This window comes from Thamnophis elegans, chromosome 3 (assembly GCF_009769535.1).
Source record: "Thamnophis elegans isolate rThaEle1 chromosome 3, rThaEle1.pri, whole genome shotgun sequence".
NCBI classification, from domain to species: domain Eukaryota; kingdom Metazoa; phylum Chordata; class Lepidosauria; order Squamata; family Colubridae; genus Thamnophis; species Thamnophis elegans.
Window position 1 is genome coordinate 131,524,566 of NC_045543.1, and position 16,071 is coordinate 131,540,636.

The 16,071-nt window shown below is 42.2% G+C and overlaps 1 protein-coding gene across 1 annotated transcript in view; it reads left to right on the forward strand.

The window, feature by feature from the left end:
* PDZD2 (PDZ domain containing 2) overlaps positions 1–16,071 on the forward strand; it is a 114,710-nt gene that overhangs the window by 91,121 nt on the left and 7,518 nt on the right. The window contains 17 exon segments of the mRNA XM_032213899.1: positions 1,650–2,284; positions 2,286–2,651; positions 2,991–3,220; positions 3,223–3,315; positions 3,318–3,488; positions 3,491–3,730; positions 3,733–3,803; positions 3,806–3,970; positions 3,972–4,073; positions 4,075–4,195; positions 4,198–4,443; positions 4,446–4,910; positions 4,913–5,016; positions 5,018–5,079; positions 7,060–7,138; positions 7,140–7,180; positions 13,995–14,094. Coding sequence (XP_032069790.1) covers positions 1,650–2,284; positions 2,286–2,651; positions 2,991–3,220; positions 3,223–3,315; positions 3,318–3,488; positions 3,491–3,730; positions 3,733–3,803; positions 3,806–3,970; positions 3,972–4,073; positions 4,075–4,195; positions 4,198–4,443; positions 4,446–4,910; positions 4,913–5,016; positions 5,018–5,079; positions 7,060–7,138; positions 7,140–7,180; positions 13,995–14,094 — 3,291 coding nt within the window.

Sequence of the window (16,071 nt, forward strand, 5' to 3'; positions counted from 1 at the left end):
CAAAGTGGAATTGGGACAGTGTAGGACTTTGTAGCCTCCATGATCAAAGCGTCCATTTTTGAATGGAAGTAGCCCTTCCTTTTGCAGACAGTGAACAAAACGTATGCTCACTGCTAGCATAATTAATGATTCTACCACAAAACCGCGGACGACAAAATCGCGGTCGACGAAAGCGCGTATGTGACGTCATCACAGCGCGACGAAAAAGATCGAAAAAGATCGAAAATGTAAAAAATAAAGCTAAAGACCGTCCCCTAACCCCCCCAAACCTAACCCTAAACCTAACCCTTAACCTAACCCTAAAACCTAACCCTAAACCTAACCCTTAACGTAACGAAAAACCTAACGCTAACCCTTAACCTAACGCTAAACGTAACGCTAACGGTGTAACCCTAACCCTAACCCTTAACCTAACCCTAACCCTAACCCTTAACCTAACCCTTACCTTTATGTGATCGCTTGCGGTAATTTAATTTTTATTTCAATTTTCGATCTTTTTCGTCGCGTTGTGATGATGTCACATACGCGATTTCGTCGACCGCGCGCTTTTGTGGAACGCGCTTTTGACGGGTCACGTAATTATATCCTTGAATTCTTGGAGATAGTTGTTATTTTGAAATATGGGTATCCTGCTTTGTTTTCTCTTAGAAATATTGAAAACCAAGAGGAGGATTCAATATACAAGAAAATATTTACTGAAAAGCTGACATCTACCGAAATGTTAAAATCCACCAAAACCATGAAAATAGAGCACTTTTTTTTTTGTCCCCCAACCGAGAAAATTTGGGCTGAAGGAGTCTTAGATGAAAAAGTAGTAGGGAATAGTTTCTGAGATGGTTTGTGTATGGATTTTAAGATGCTTCAGGAGCGGAAGGATTCATGACGAAACCTCTCTTACCTGTCTACGGCTTGAATATTCAGTGGCCCTCGACTTATGACCACATTGGGATCAGAATTTATGTTGCTACCTAAGACGGTTGTTAAGTGAATCACACAATCGTTAAGCAAATCCATTTCCCCCATTGACTTTACTTATCAGGAGTTGGGAAGAACACAAGGTGCAACTGAATAATGCTAGTTGCCAGTGCCCCAAGTTTTTAATCATGTGATGGTGGGGATTGCTGCAACATCAGAAGTGTGATGTAAGTCACTTTTTTTAGTGCCATTCAGAGGTGGTATTCTAGCAGTTCATCCGAACCGGTAGCAAAAACCGAGGGTGGCCCCACCTATCTACCCAGGCTCTATGCATCCCATTTAGGGCCTTTTTTAGTGAAAAGCGCATGTGCGAAGCTTAGTGCATGCACGGAGATGGTAGGGGCGCGCTCACAATTGTGAACCGGTAGGGAAGGGAAGTAAATATCACCCCTGGTGTCATTGTAACTTGAATAGCTAAATGAATGGTTGTAAGTCCAGAACTACACATAGGTAGACCAGAACATGAAGTTTAAAGGACCTAACTAGCATGTTAAATTGGTATCTGGAAAGATGGTTATAAGTAGATCATTAATAAAACTTAGCTTCCCAACATCTTAATCATCGCTGAATCTGAGCTGAACCTCTAAAATTAAAAGCTGGTGTAAAGTTTTAATAATTGTGTAATTAAGAGGATGGGAATTATTTCATCTGATTCTTTATGCAGCTTTTGACAGATTTACAAATCTCTTTGTGTCTTCAGAGGCCATGAGGCAGTTCCGAAAGAATCAAGCAATGTTGTTATAATCAAAGAAGAAGACAGCTTTGCATATGAGAAAGAATCTTTGGAATCTCCTCTGGGTTGTATGGCAGAAAGGAGAGGATTGGCGTCTGATGCTAATGCTAATACAGCAGATCTTGCAGAAATTCACTCTATTCAGGACCCTTCTGTGGTGCTATTAGGAGAGATGGATGACTTCTCTGGCCAAAGGAATTTCCCAGAAGAAAAAGATGGTGACTGTTTATTAATCAAGGACAGACCCACCAAGGAAAATAGTTTTGAGATGGCAGAAGAAGCTCCAATTAAAAATGATCTTGTAGAAAGAGCTGTGAGTTCTGTTACCAATACACAAGAGACCTTCGGCTTTTCTGTCCTGGATTCCATTAATGCAAGGAAAATTTTAACTGTAAACCAAAGCTGTCTCAGTACCTATTCAAGGAATTTTAGCAGCCTTAGTGATGACCATTTGCCCGAAATGGAAACTAAGAGCAACACTATTCCAAAATCTATGTACGCTGCTGCAGAAGATTCCAGCTCAGACACAGAATCCTTAGCCGAGAATCCCGGAGACAGTTCACTCTTACTATCTATTTGATAATCCCTTGGCAACCCACAAACTGGTTGAATCAGATGAAGAGCAAATAGAAATCTGCAGTCTGAATTATGACCAACATTGTGTTCAAAAACAGTCTCCCATACAAACATCCCATCGTCCACCAATTTACCATTCTTTGAACAACGGTTTGCAGGCAGAAAGCAAAGCAGAAATAGATTCACTGGAAACATCGAATGGAAAATTAAAATTAGAAAAATCGCACGTATCGAAAAACTCCAGTTTAGAACATACAGTTCCATCAACAGCTTTTCAAAGTTCTCCAGATGTTTCTTCACAAGCGGTAGATGGTTTGGCTCAAGACGGGCCGGTCTGCTCTTCCATTGAGGAGTTGCTGTTCAAGGGGTGAAGGAGGAAATTGCCTGCAGAAGCAAGGAAATCTAATGGAAACATGTAAACATTCTGTGCTGGAAATACATTCCTGTCTGACAGAAAATATCCATAGCTGGGATGTCAACATGCTGGGCCAAGATGACTGTGGAAAACCCAACAGTTGCAGGTAGAAAATGATTTTGCGATGGATTGTGGAAGTAACGCATTGGTAGTCCCTCCTGCTATGATGGGGAAAGGAACCAGTGAGTCATCCCAAATAAGAAGACAGACAGCTATTCTATGAAGAGCACATACAAAAATAGTAAAACAGTCCGAAATCTCCCCGTTTGTCCAAACCAAACAATTGGGCAGGGTCTCGTCTGCTCACAATTTACTAGGAAAAAAGGAAAAAGCAAACACTATTATCGAAACCCTCAATGCCAAAAACACTGAATTCCGTCCTGCAAAGGGTTTTAGTAGTACATACAGTCCCCTCTCTTCCCCGAAGTTACAACATAAGCGAAAGGCGGGCCACCAAGAGGTACGGTGGAAACTCTTGTCAAATAACCAACAAAACAAAGCAGGGCATAAAGGAAAGCCCCTCATATTAAGAACAAAGCCAGGGCTCATTCGATGCTCTGGCCCTGCTGCTGCAAAGCTGAGGGCACGGATCAAAAAAAGATCGCCCTCCCTGCCCAAGGTCACCCAGGCTCCTTTCAAAGAAAGGTTCCTCACTCCATAACTTAGCCACACACCTGGAACCCCCCAGCAGGAGCCTCTCTATGGGTTCTAAGATATTCAAGCAGCAGGAGGAAGTTCAGCCTGCTTGGCTGGAGCCCCAGACATCCGCTCTGCCCGTGTTGAACGGTGGAGCAGCGTTTTGAAAAATAAAGATAAATCCACCGTCAACCAAAAATTGGGCAGGGCCGGAATATCATGATCTCCTAAAATGGAAAAAGAAGCACAGGTCAACAAGTGGGAATCACGAACAGCGAAAAAAGGGGAAGGGCTGGCATAGAACCAAGAAACAGCCCTCCTAAGTCAAATACGCCTTCTTTCTGAAGCCGCCCCCAAGGCTTGTTGTCCGAACGACAGAACCGAAAACAAGGGGATGATTTGAACTATGATGGATTGGAAATGAAGCCATTAAAACCTGATAATGCTGGGCTTTTTAAAAAAGAATCCTCCTGCCTTATTTATCCCCCTGCTCGGCAAGAGCAGGCCAGCAGGAAATTCAGCGCACTTTCATTGAAGTAAGGTTATCTTCTTCCTCCTTCGTTCCTGACTTGCCCCTAGAGAAGAAAGAAGAGGACAATAAGGCCCATCAACTCAGAAGCAAGGCGCTGGATTGCCCGGCAGAGCACTTTCCACAAGGAAGATGCCCCCAGCGCATTAAAACCCGTGACAAGGACCTATTCGGTGCCAGCACAATTATCCAATCATTTAAGGGAAAAACAGCAATGATGATAGGGATGAACCAGCCCATCATGTCCAGGATATCTTAGGTAATCTTTCGAGTGCAAACCCTTCCAATGCAGAGTTGGCCATGTTGAAAGTTGTCCAGCTAAGTCTCAACAATCAGATGCGAAAGCCACCTCGGCTGGCGTCCTGAAATCCAGCAGTGACAATGGCAGCCCCGTTGCCCAAAAACTGAAAAAGGGCAGGAGGAACTATTACTACTACGAACTCAATTGGCCACACGATCCCGTTTCTTCTTTTTCTGTAAAGCAGCGAATCAAATCATTTGAGAACCTGGCTAATTTCGATAGGCCAATGGTCAAAGCCATCGACCTCCATTCCACCACCCTGAACTCTAAACTGCCCATTGCCGAAGATTGTCCAGTGGCATTTCTGCAGTTTCAGCTACCAGCGTGAATGATGCAGTCCAGGCCCTGCGACGGAGCTTGAGTTCCTACTGTGGAGGTGAAGCCCCAATGTCTCCAAGGGTCACCAGATCTTCAACCAGCTCGACATTAACAAATGTGCAACAGGATTTCCCCAAGAGCAGCAAAGACGATGGTCACATGGAGAAGAGTGAAAGGCAAGCTTTGAAGAACCAATTAGTTTACCACCACACCACCAATGTCCGAAGAAGCAGAGCCTCAGGTGGACATAGTAGACACATGCCTTTGTCTCGTTCCAAACTCCGAGAGCTGAGAGCTCTGAGCATGCCAGATCTTGATAAGCTCTGCAGTGAGGACTTCTCCATGGAGTCTCAACCTTCGTCCATCAAAACCGAGTTGCATCTTCCGCCTGTTGTGAGATCCCTCGATGCTCCCATTGAAACATTTCCAAGCTGAATGAATCCTCTGGATTATCCAGTCCTGGGATGACAAGCAGGCAACCTTCCAAAGAAACCAGTCCTTGGAATAGTGGCTCGGGAACTCCTGGTTCAACCATCTGATGAGGAAGGGCTACAGTATGATGGTGGTCTGAATAAAGGGAAGAGCTGGTCTATCAGGTAGTTTGAAGTTTTCTTTTTCTTTTTTGCATTTTTTTATTTTTAAAACTAAACATTAAAAAAATTCTCATCCATACATACTGTAGAAAGTGTATCAGTTGGTTACAAAAGGTTTTCGTGCATCTCTTCCACAGTCATCAAGCATAATTCATATTAACTCAAGTATTTTAACTCAAATATTTATACATGCTACTCTTATACTTCCATTATGTTGACTATAATTATTTAAACGTCCTTCATCATAAACTATACCAAAATTTAATATATAACCACATACTGGCATTCATTTAATATTTTTAAAATCCTCCAATAACACTGAATCCTTATGTCCTATTCCAGCTAAACATCCATAATATTTAAAAACAGACTTTTCTAATCCTCCTTTCCAGATTGCTGTTGGCAGTTTTCATCCAGTTTCCTTATATTATACTCATGTATATGTATATAAGTTGTCATCTTATCCCTCCTTTATTTAACTATATCCCGTATCATAACATTTTACCCCTAATCAATATTCATATCCAATTATTACTTATCATAACTCTACACATTGTATACATTATTATCATTATCAATTATTTATTTAGTTATATCTATTATTACTAAGTTTCACTAAGTTCACTAGTTTTAAGTTATATTCTTCCATCTATCAGCCTGTTCTTTCCAATAACAAAACCATCTTATGTCTTTGCCATAGTATTTAACTCAGATATTTATACATGTTACCCTTATACCTCCTTTTGTATTTAACTATAATTGTTTAAAACGTCCATCATAAAATATACCATATTGGCATTTCATTTGATATTTCTAAAATCTTCCAATAGCACTGAATCCTTATGTCCTATTCTAGCTAAACATCCATAATATTTGATAACAAACTGTTTCTAATCCTCCTTGCTGGAACACTGTTGCAGTTTTCATCCAGTTTCTTTATATTGTACCATACATATATATATAGGTTGTCTTCATGTATCCATCCTTTATTTAACTATATCCTGTATCATAACATTTCCCCTAATAAAGTTTTTGACGTTTTCTTAATATTAGCTCTGCACTAGGAGAAGGCAAAAGTTTAAAACTTGAAAGAAAATATTTCATGGGTGGAGAAAAAAAATCAAAAAGATTTGCCCTGGTTTATGTACTTTGCATTAAACTACACAAATTCTGAACCCAACCTATTTGAGTTTTGCACCAAGAAAAACGGGATGTTACAATAGTTGGCAAATTGTATGTTTTCTTTTCATGTGTATAGTTCGGTTTCTTAATGTCAATGCTTTATGAAAGCCAAGGACTTGATCAAAGCGTTGAATGCTCCCCCCAGCTCCCCAAGATCTGAGTCAACAAATTGTCAGCTCCTGATATTTACTAGGAATGTTCGAGCGTTTCAGAGCTCTAAGAATTACAGACTTAGATACTTAAGAAACTACAAGTAAAGGTTATTTGAAGCCATATTCTCCACCCAGTACTTAATTATACTTTTTTTTCTCACTCTTGCAGAATGAGTTGCCATGATGGCAAACCTATGGCACGTGTGCCACAGGTGGCACGCGGAACCATATCTGCTGGAACGTGAGTCATCAGCTCCAGCACTCATGCGTGGGTCAGCCAGCTGATTTTCGGCCTTCCGGAGGCTGTTTTTCGCCCTCCCCAGATTCAGGAAAGCCTCCGGAACCTGGGGAGGGTGCAAAACAGCCCAATGGCCTACAAACGTTCAGTAGGCCCATTAAACCCATTTTTCACCCCAGGAAAGCCCCTGGAGCCTGGGGAGGGCAAAAGGAGCCTGGATCCATTTCCAGCTTCCAGCCCTCTGGAAGCTGGAAACGGACCGTTGTTAGTCAGCCAGCAGTGAGCAGAAGTAGCCTGCAGTACTGCATTCTAACCACTGCGTCACCACGGCTCTATTATCTGTTACTATTAAACCAATCATCTTTTTTCTTCAGTCTAATCTGATGTCATTTTGCATATGTTGTATTTTAGCTTGGATGAACTATTGGTTTCCTCTCTGGATCAGCAGAAATTGCAGTCCGTTTTGTCTTCGGTGACAGCGAAAAGCGATTATTTCTTCTTTACTTCAGGAAATCAAGCACAAGCAGAGGAAGCCTACACAGTTACACACATGGGTATGTATGTATGGGTGGGTGTGTGAGTGTGTATCATCATCGTCTTTTAATGACCCCATAATCCCTGTGGGTGGAGTCTGGGCAACTGAATGGAGCGGAGCATTTACTGGCCCGATGCCTTTCCTGTCATGTATGTGGAGTTATATTCAGCAGATAAAATCTCAATGTGCCCAGAGAAATATCTGCCTTTACCTAGGATCGAACTCACAGCCTCCTGATTGTGAGGCAAGAGGCTCCACCTCTAGGCCACCACAAACCATTCTGGGCATGTGAGTGTGTAAACACCCCTCCAAGCCATTGCAAAGCAGTGGGAAAGTAGGTTGAGAACACCTTCAGTTCTCTTTAGCCTCACAACACAGAGAGAGTCAAGAACACAATGGATCATTATATGTTCCTCAACTTTCCCTTCATTTCACCAAGGACAAGACTATAATTCAATCAGTGCCCAGCCCCAAGCCTATCATCCATTGTATAACCGCATTTCCCTGAGGGGAATTGTGTTGGAGAACACACAAACCAGCATACAGAGACACTGCAGTTTAAAATATGCTTTTACCTCTCGTGGAAATAGAGGTATCAGAGTCCATCAAACAGTCCAAGTCATACACGGATAGACAGTCATCATCAATGTTTTCATTTAAGGGATAATCCAAATAACATAGTCCAGTATCATATAAACAGTCCGGTAAACAAAGTTTGCTAACAGTTGCAAAACTTACAATAACTCACGGCGCTTTCTAACAGCCAGCTTCCAAAACACGCAGATCAGATCAGCCCAGCATCTAACAAACAGAGAAGAACAGTCATTCTGGCTCCCTCTTATGGCCGATTGAGGAAAACAGCAACCAATCACATTTACAGTATGATTTAAAGAAGCAGGTATAGCATTGTTACATGATTTATATATTGCCAACCCAACCGTTAGATTATATTCCTAACACAATGGATGATAGCTTGGGGCTGGCTACTGATTAAATTATTAGACAGTGTCTTATTTTCTTCTGACACCCTCCCCCTCCCGAAATAAGCGCTTGGCCTTATTTTCAGGAGGGCTTTTATTTTTGAGGTGTAGGAGGAGGTGAGAGAGGTCACCTCATGGCTGCTGCTGTGTTGCAATATTTCGGGGAGGGCTTATTTAGCATATGCGCTCAAAAGCCCAATTGGGCTTATTATTTGGGAGGTCTTGTTTTCGGGGAACAGGGTAGTAAGAGAAATACTTTCTTTCATTGATGCAAAACTAAAATAAAATTCCCTTCCTCACTCCGTGTTTTCAGTAAATATATTTCTCTGTGTTTTATAAACTGGGGGAAAAAGCAGAAGGGTTGCTATGTTTGGGAAACTATGTTTGTAAATATAGTATATCAGTGCTTTTGTTGGTATATATATATATACCAACAAAAGCACTGATATCTTCCAGAGGCTTTGCAGTCCTTTTCTACAATCCCATTATTGCATTTAAATCCCCTTGTGAGCTGTGTAGGTGAAATGAAAACAGTTGTGAAACTAGCAGCAATGATCCTGTTTAAATGTTGCTATGATGAGTGGATTGGGAGAGATGATGTGAACCTATTTATACAGAAGAGACAGGGTTTAGGAAGAAGCGACATAATTACTATGGGGTAAGTGAGGTGGGATGGCCCTGTGAAGATTTGAAGCTAGGAATCTGGAAGTGGGTGAAAAAGAAATTGCCACCAAGAAGATGAAGCTGTTCAGGAGGACTGCAGAGCTGCAGTTATCCTAAAGGGGGGGAAAAGACTTCCTGGGGTTTTCAGCAAATCATAATAAAGTCAGAAATAATTGATTCAGATCTCCAAATTAGACATGCAAAAAAACATTGGTGTGGAATGATGTCATCCATTTAACTTTAAATGCTTATAAATATATGTGCCATGTTTGCACTAGTCTCTGTGCAAAATCGTTGAATCTGAGAATTCAGAGGTTGCAAATTAGGCTCCATCAGAAATCATCCCTTGGCTAAAGCAGGAATCCGTTGGATGTCTTCATTTGATGGTATCCAACAAAGGAGCATCCACTACTCTTTTCATAACTGGTTTTCCTATCAAACTGCTCTTAACTTTTAAGAAGATTTTCACTCACCTTCAACCACCATCTCTCTTCTTGTAGCATTATTAGCCCATTGCTCCGCTTTCTGCTCTCTGAAACAAGAGAGAGTAGGCTTTGATCTTTGTGTGATATTTTTAAAAGTGTTTTTTTCCTGAAATATTATTTCTCCGCAGGCTTTTCTCTCACACATAGCTAACCATGCCCAGCTCCTTCAGTCTTTCTTCATAGGAGAGTAAATACCAAGCTGTTTGATGACTTTTCTGCAGACCACAACTGAAGGGTTCATATATGAGTAATTCTTTGAGGAGGAGACTTCCCGCAATCCCTTGGTTTATTCCAGTACCTTGGATAAAGCTATTAATTGAGTCAGGTGTCAGGGTTCCGACGGGTGCCCTAATTAAATCATGAGCCTCAAGCCAAGCTTAAAAAGAAATCCAATTATTAGGAGCTTCATGTTGGCACGTTCCCAAGGGAAGCCAGCTCTGACCCCACAAAATTTACAGTCCCAATCATGACCCTATTCCCCCCTCCACCCAGGGTGTGTCATCAATCACATTCACCAACGGAGCAATTTCGCGGGTTGTAGAGATCACTCCCCTCCACGGCTGTAAGTAATTCTGGGATGCAGCCTTGAGAAAGATAAGCCTGGAATGTGCATTTGTCTTTGACTTCCATGTCGTTTCATCGGTTCCCATCCCCCCCTTCCTATGGCAACTCGGAGCAGGCCAGGGATGCCGTGCCAGTTGACATCAGGTGGTTTAGCATATCATGCCAAAATACCAAGTCTGGATTATGTTCTCAGTCAAGAATAATCTAGAGGTCATTTTTAACTATTTTCACATGGGTCTCGAGAGAATAGGTTTATTCATGCCAGTTTGTAAAAGTCCAAGAACTCGAATATTTATGAAACTCATGCTCTTTGGAAAATGGGCCATGTCTGCATATTTCCTCACATCTGCTATTAAGTCCAAAGTGGGCAAAGGAGCTGGAAAATATTATGCAATTCAGAACTTGTCCTTTTATAGTACAGAGCAAGACAATTCTCAGAAGGTTTCTCCTCATTTTTCATCATCTTGTCTTCTCATCTCGGGAATCTTAGGCCAGGTTTGTCATCTTGGTTTTACGTTTGGCTCATTCTCTGCTTTAAAGAAGTTCAAAATGGAACATTTGGTTTGGAATCTATCATAACAAAAAGATTGCAAGATTTTTGTTTCTAAGGAATATGTCCAAATGTGGAACTGACCAATTCTCCATTCAAGGTTCCCTGGCACCATTTTTTGCTCCCTCAAATTCTGTGTGGTGCCATTGAATTTTTCAAAAAAGCAAGACGTTTTCAACAGGTTTTATTTGTGCAATTTATTTATTTGTCCACTATCTCCATCCTCATGGGTTCTGAGTAGTGCATGTGTGTTTAAAAGATCAATATTTTGAACAGGGAACAAAATAAAGCAATTGCTTGAGCCATCAAAGTATCTTAGCACACTTTTAAATAGTTTTTTTTAGTGAAACAGAAAAATAAAGGCTAATTATCTGAAAATGCCAACCTTGCTTACTCCAGTTTTGAACAACCAGGGGAAAAAAACTTACAAGAAAAATGTATGGCTTCTGGGCCACAAAGGTTTGCCTATTTAGCAGATTAGATCACATCTCTGATAATTAGGATTTAAGTTAAACCTTATCTGGTTAGCTGAACTGCTTCTGTAATAGAAATCTTTATATCAGAGGTCGCCAAGCCCCACTGGGACTGGCACCGGGGACTGTGCATGCCAGAAACTGGGCCACACAAACAAATGAAGCCCCATCCATGGGATGGAAAGCAGCACATGCAACCACACCCACTCCGGTCTGGGGAAAAACCCCTCTCCACAGAACCACTCCCTGGCCGAGGTGGCGCAGTGGTTAAATGCAGCACTGCAGGCTACTTCAGCTGACTGCAGTTCTGCAGTTCGGCTGTTCAAATCTCACTGGCTCAGGGTTGACTCAGCCTTCCATCCTTCCGAGGTGGGTAAAATGAGGACCCGGATTGTTGTTGGGGGCAATATGCTGACTCTGTAAACCGCTTAGAGAGGCTGAAAGCCCTATGAAGCGGTATATAAGTCTAACTGCTATTGGTGCCCCAAAAGATTGGGGACCACTACTTATATTGGACTGCGTCAAAGCTAAGGGACACGGTGGCTCAGTGGCTAGGATGCTAAGCTTGTTGATCAGAAAGGTCAGAGGTTCAGCGGTTCAAATCCCTAGCACCGCATAACGGAGTGAGCTCCTGTTACTTGTCCCAGCTTCTGCCAAGCTAGCAGTTCGAAAGCACGTAAAAATGTAAGTAGAAAAATAGGGACCCCTTTGATGGGAAGGTAGCAGCGTTCTGTGCGTCTTCAGCGGTTAGTCATGGCAGCCACAGCGCTGGCTCTTTGGCTTTGAAAGGGAGATGAGCACCACCCCTAGAGTCGGGCACAACTGGCACATATGTGCGAGGGGAACCTTTACCTTATGTCAAAGCTAGTACCTGAATTTTAGCATTTTTATACTTCATTTTTACATCCCATGTGAACATAAGTATTCCAGATGGGACTTAAAGTAACAGAGAACAGTCAAAAGCAAAAGAGCCCGTTTGTTAAATCGTGTTTTCATTGTTCTTGTTCCCTTTTTTGCATTCTTCTGTATCACAAGATTGGAAGGGCTAAACGTTAGAAGTTGCACTGCCTGCCAGTAGAAATGTTTTCCAGAAAGGAGAAACTGTTCTTGGGTATATAGCCCATTCTTTTATACACCAGTAAAACTTTCAGCAAATGGTATGAAAAAGTAGTCGAATATTAACCTATGTTTAAAATTAAAAGACTGGGAGAAGGTATAGGTCTTTACCTGAATTTAGAAAAAGGTGAATTTCCCTGGACATAAATTGGGTGCTATGCAGAGGTGATATTCAGCCAGTTCGGGTGAACTGGTAGCGTAGATCGCGGGTGGGCCCGTCCACCCGCCCCGGTGATATGCCACTCTATTTAGCCATGTTTTTGAGGCCAGGAGCATACGAACCAGTGGTAAAAATAAGTGAAACCCATTGCTGATGATATCACCCAAAAAGACCCTAGTCACCACTTATTCACCTTGGCTTTCACAAACCTGGAAAAGATCCTCTGTTGATCATCTCAATAGCACCAACGGGTGGTGGAGATAGGAATCCCTATCAAATAATGTTTTGATTTCTCTGTCAGGTGCTTTAACCTGTTTAGAGAGCTCAGTTCATAATGAGATAGGTTCCCATCATCAAATCCAATCCAAGACTTTAAGTTTTGTGCACAGCAGTGGTGGGTTTCAAAATTTTTTGGAACCTACTCTGTGGGTGTGGCCTCCTTTGTGGGAGTTGCTTGCTGGCCATGTGTTCTCTCTCTCTCTCTCTCTCTCTCTCTCTCTCTCTCTCTCTCTCTCTCTCTCTTTTCCTTCCTTTTGTCTCTCTGTCCCTTTTTTCTTTTTTTTCTTCTCTCTCTCTCACTCTTTTTCTTTCTTTCTTTCTTCTTTTTCTTTCTTTTCTTCTTTTCTTTTCTTTTTCTTTCCTTTCTTTCTTTTTCTTTTCCTTTTTTCTTTTTCCTTTTTTCTTTTTTTTCTTTCTTTTCTTTTTTCCTTTCTTTCCTTCTTTCTTTCTTTCTCCCTTCTTTCTCTTTTTTCAGTCTTTTTCTTTTTTTCTTTCTTTCTTTCTTTCTTTCTTTCTCTCTCTCTCTCTCTGTCAGTCAGTCAGTCTCTCTCTCTCTCTCTCTCTCTCTCTGTGTGTGTGTGTGTGTGTGTGTGTGTGTGGCAGTGGTGGGTTTCAAAAATGTTTGGAACCTCTTCTGTAGGTGTTGCCTGCTTTCCAGGTCCACTGGGGAACCTCTTCTAACCAGTTCGGTAGATTTAACGAACCGGTTCTATCAAATAGGTGTGAACTGGTAGGAACCCACCTCTGGTGCACAGGGTGAAGTTGCACATGTGAGCAGTGTGGGATTCAACTGGTGTAACAACCAGTTCGCTGACCGTGTGCTTTGCATGCCTTTGAAAACAGCTCTAAAACTTATCTTCTACTGCAGCCCCGGTGAGTAAACAGCTGAGGCATGGCAATCCACTCTGGTGCGACGACCAGTTGCGCTTCAAACAAAGGGAATATAGGACAGACTAACGCAGGGGCGGGTGGGCGGGGCCGACTGGCCACCGGAACAACCACTTCCCCAAACCGGTTCGAACTGGCTGAATCCCACCCCTGAATATGAGGCACTTCTGCAACTCAAAATCGAATGACTAGACACATGTTTTGCTCATGTGATTTGTGTAGTCCAGAAGTGCCTCTCAGTCCTTTTCTACTTTTCTGCTCAATGAGATTAGAGGTTAGCTATGTGTGCAGGTGACACTTTTCATTTTATTATAACTTGATGGATGGATGTCTGTGCCTGGGCACTGAAAATTAATTCCAGGCCTGAACTCTGGAAGGGCATCTTAAACTAAAGCTGTGGTTTACTTGGGTTCTTATACTTTGTTTTAGTGACATTAAATATACTCAAATCTCTTTTAATTTGCGAAATTGAAGTTATTTTAAGATTGAGACTCTTCTTTAAAAAAAAAAAAGCCAGATTCATTTTCCAGGCATTTTGTTTAAGTTGTGGAGTATGTTCTTTCCAAGGTTTTTAATCTTTGGATATTTTTTCTTGTCTCCTTCTCCTCCCCCCCTCTCTTCCTTCTCCTCCCCCTTTTTGGGGGGGTTCAGAGCAAAGAAGATATTTACTTTGTAGTCTTGAATAAAGAGGAAGGTTCTGGCCTGGGATTTAGCGTCGCAGGAGGAATAGACCTGGAACAAAAATCCATCATCGTAAGTGGTGACTGCATCTTTCTTCTAAGTGGGTTGCAAAGCCAGCTGGAAATGAGATTGAGAACTCTTAAGTCATGTCTTAGCTGTACGATCCTATTGTGAACGTTCGCTTCATTTTGTACCCCATCTGCTGATGCTATCAGAAGGCAAGTGGGCCTGCCTGCCAGATAAACTCTGATGCACACAGGTTTGCCAAGGTAAGTGCCTGTGATAGGCTCACACAGATCTTGGCGACTGAAAATCCTAACATTAGCTCCATCCAAGCCTTATCTTCGTTCCAATCACAGGCTTTGTATTCCAGGATTCCTGAGCTGTACTTGGTTTTTTCTACTAAAAGGGCTGCAAGAAATTACATTAACTAAACATTTGCAGCTTATATGAACTGCAACTACTCACCTACACAGAGCAGTGTTTTAGTAGGATCATTAGATTTTTGGCAATATCAAATGAAATCTTACTTAGGCGATCCAAATTTATTTATTGAATTTGCTTCATTTCTAGGTGTACACCTAGATTACGGATGGCGAACCTTTTTGGCGCTGAATGCCCAAAGCGTGCGCGCGCCACCCCAAAATGCAATCCGACTACACTCCGTGCATGTGCCCCTCCCCCCGCACATGCGCCTGTCCATCCCCTGCATGCGCCCCATCCCTTAGGCATGCGTGGCAGAGATCCAGAGATCTGCTGGCCGGCGGGAGGTGTGCGCGCATGCGCAGTGGGCTAGGGCTATGGTTGCCGTGCCTGCAGAGAAGGCTCTGTATGCCACCCGTGGCAAGCGTGCCATCTAGATGATTTTATTTTTGCTCAGCTGCAGCCTTTTGACCCAACTTAGTTTTGGGTGGATTTGAATTTATTTTGTTTTTACTTATAATCCACTCAGGAGTTCAGTGCAAGTCACTTAGTGTTTCTGTGTTTTTTTCCCCAAAGGATTCCATGCATTTTACTAAAATTCTTTGATGGTAGAGATGAATTCCTTGAGACTGAAGGCAAAAACCTTTCTCAAGTGAAGTTCAATGGTTTGCCATTGTCTCTTTTCTGGTGTTTTATGACCCCCCCCACACCCCCCACAGGACTTCCAAGTGTCTCCCAATTCCTAAACAAGTCCAACCCCTGCTTAGCTTCTCAAAGTCAGCCAAGGTCAGCTAAATGCTGCCACCTGCTGGGACAACTAAGACTAGGATGTGTCAAAGGGGTGCGTGTGTTCAGTGAAGCTTCAGATGAAATTTTTTGAAGCTGCAAGCAAAGTGAAGCTGCCATGTTATTTTGCTTATTATTTGGGATTTCCTCTGGTATTTCCCTTTGCTGGAAGTATATGGAGAAATCTTCAAACCAGCCTGGAGGCAAACTGCATAATTTCTGCCCTTGGATGAGGCAAAGAGCATGGTTTTTGTGGAGCAAAGAATCTTCTTCAATTGCAGCCTCCCCTCCCCCCCAATTTCCCCTTTCAAAATCATCTTCCAAAAAAATGTGTGTCTGTCTCGGGAATTTGGCTGAAAATATTACAAGAAGCATCTGCTTTAAACATTTAGAAGCATTTCTTTCTGAGTTTGGCTGACATTCCTACAGAGGGCTATATTATCTTTCCATCAACTTCCACAGAGCCTTGGCTCACATGATCAAATTCATCTGCATTGTGTAGCTATTTGAGAACTGGGCAGGGGGTTGTTGTGTTTCACTATTGTTGGTACTCTTTAGGCAGTGGTGGGAAAGCACTCACAAATCAATTACCATATTTTTAGGAGTGCAAGACGCACTGGAGTATAAGACGCACCAAAATGTTGAAGAGGTAAATTTTAAAAAAAGGTTTTGCACTCTGCAGGCCTCCCAAACCGTCTGCACACCTCATTTTTTCTGAAAAATGGAGCATGCAGAGTGTTTAAGAGGTTTGCAAAGTGCTCCTGGGGATTGGGGGGGGGGCAAAAATGAGCAAAATTGGCCCATTTTTCACAAAATAGGCTCATGTTTTGTCCCCAAAAA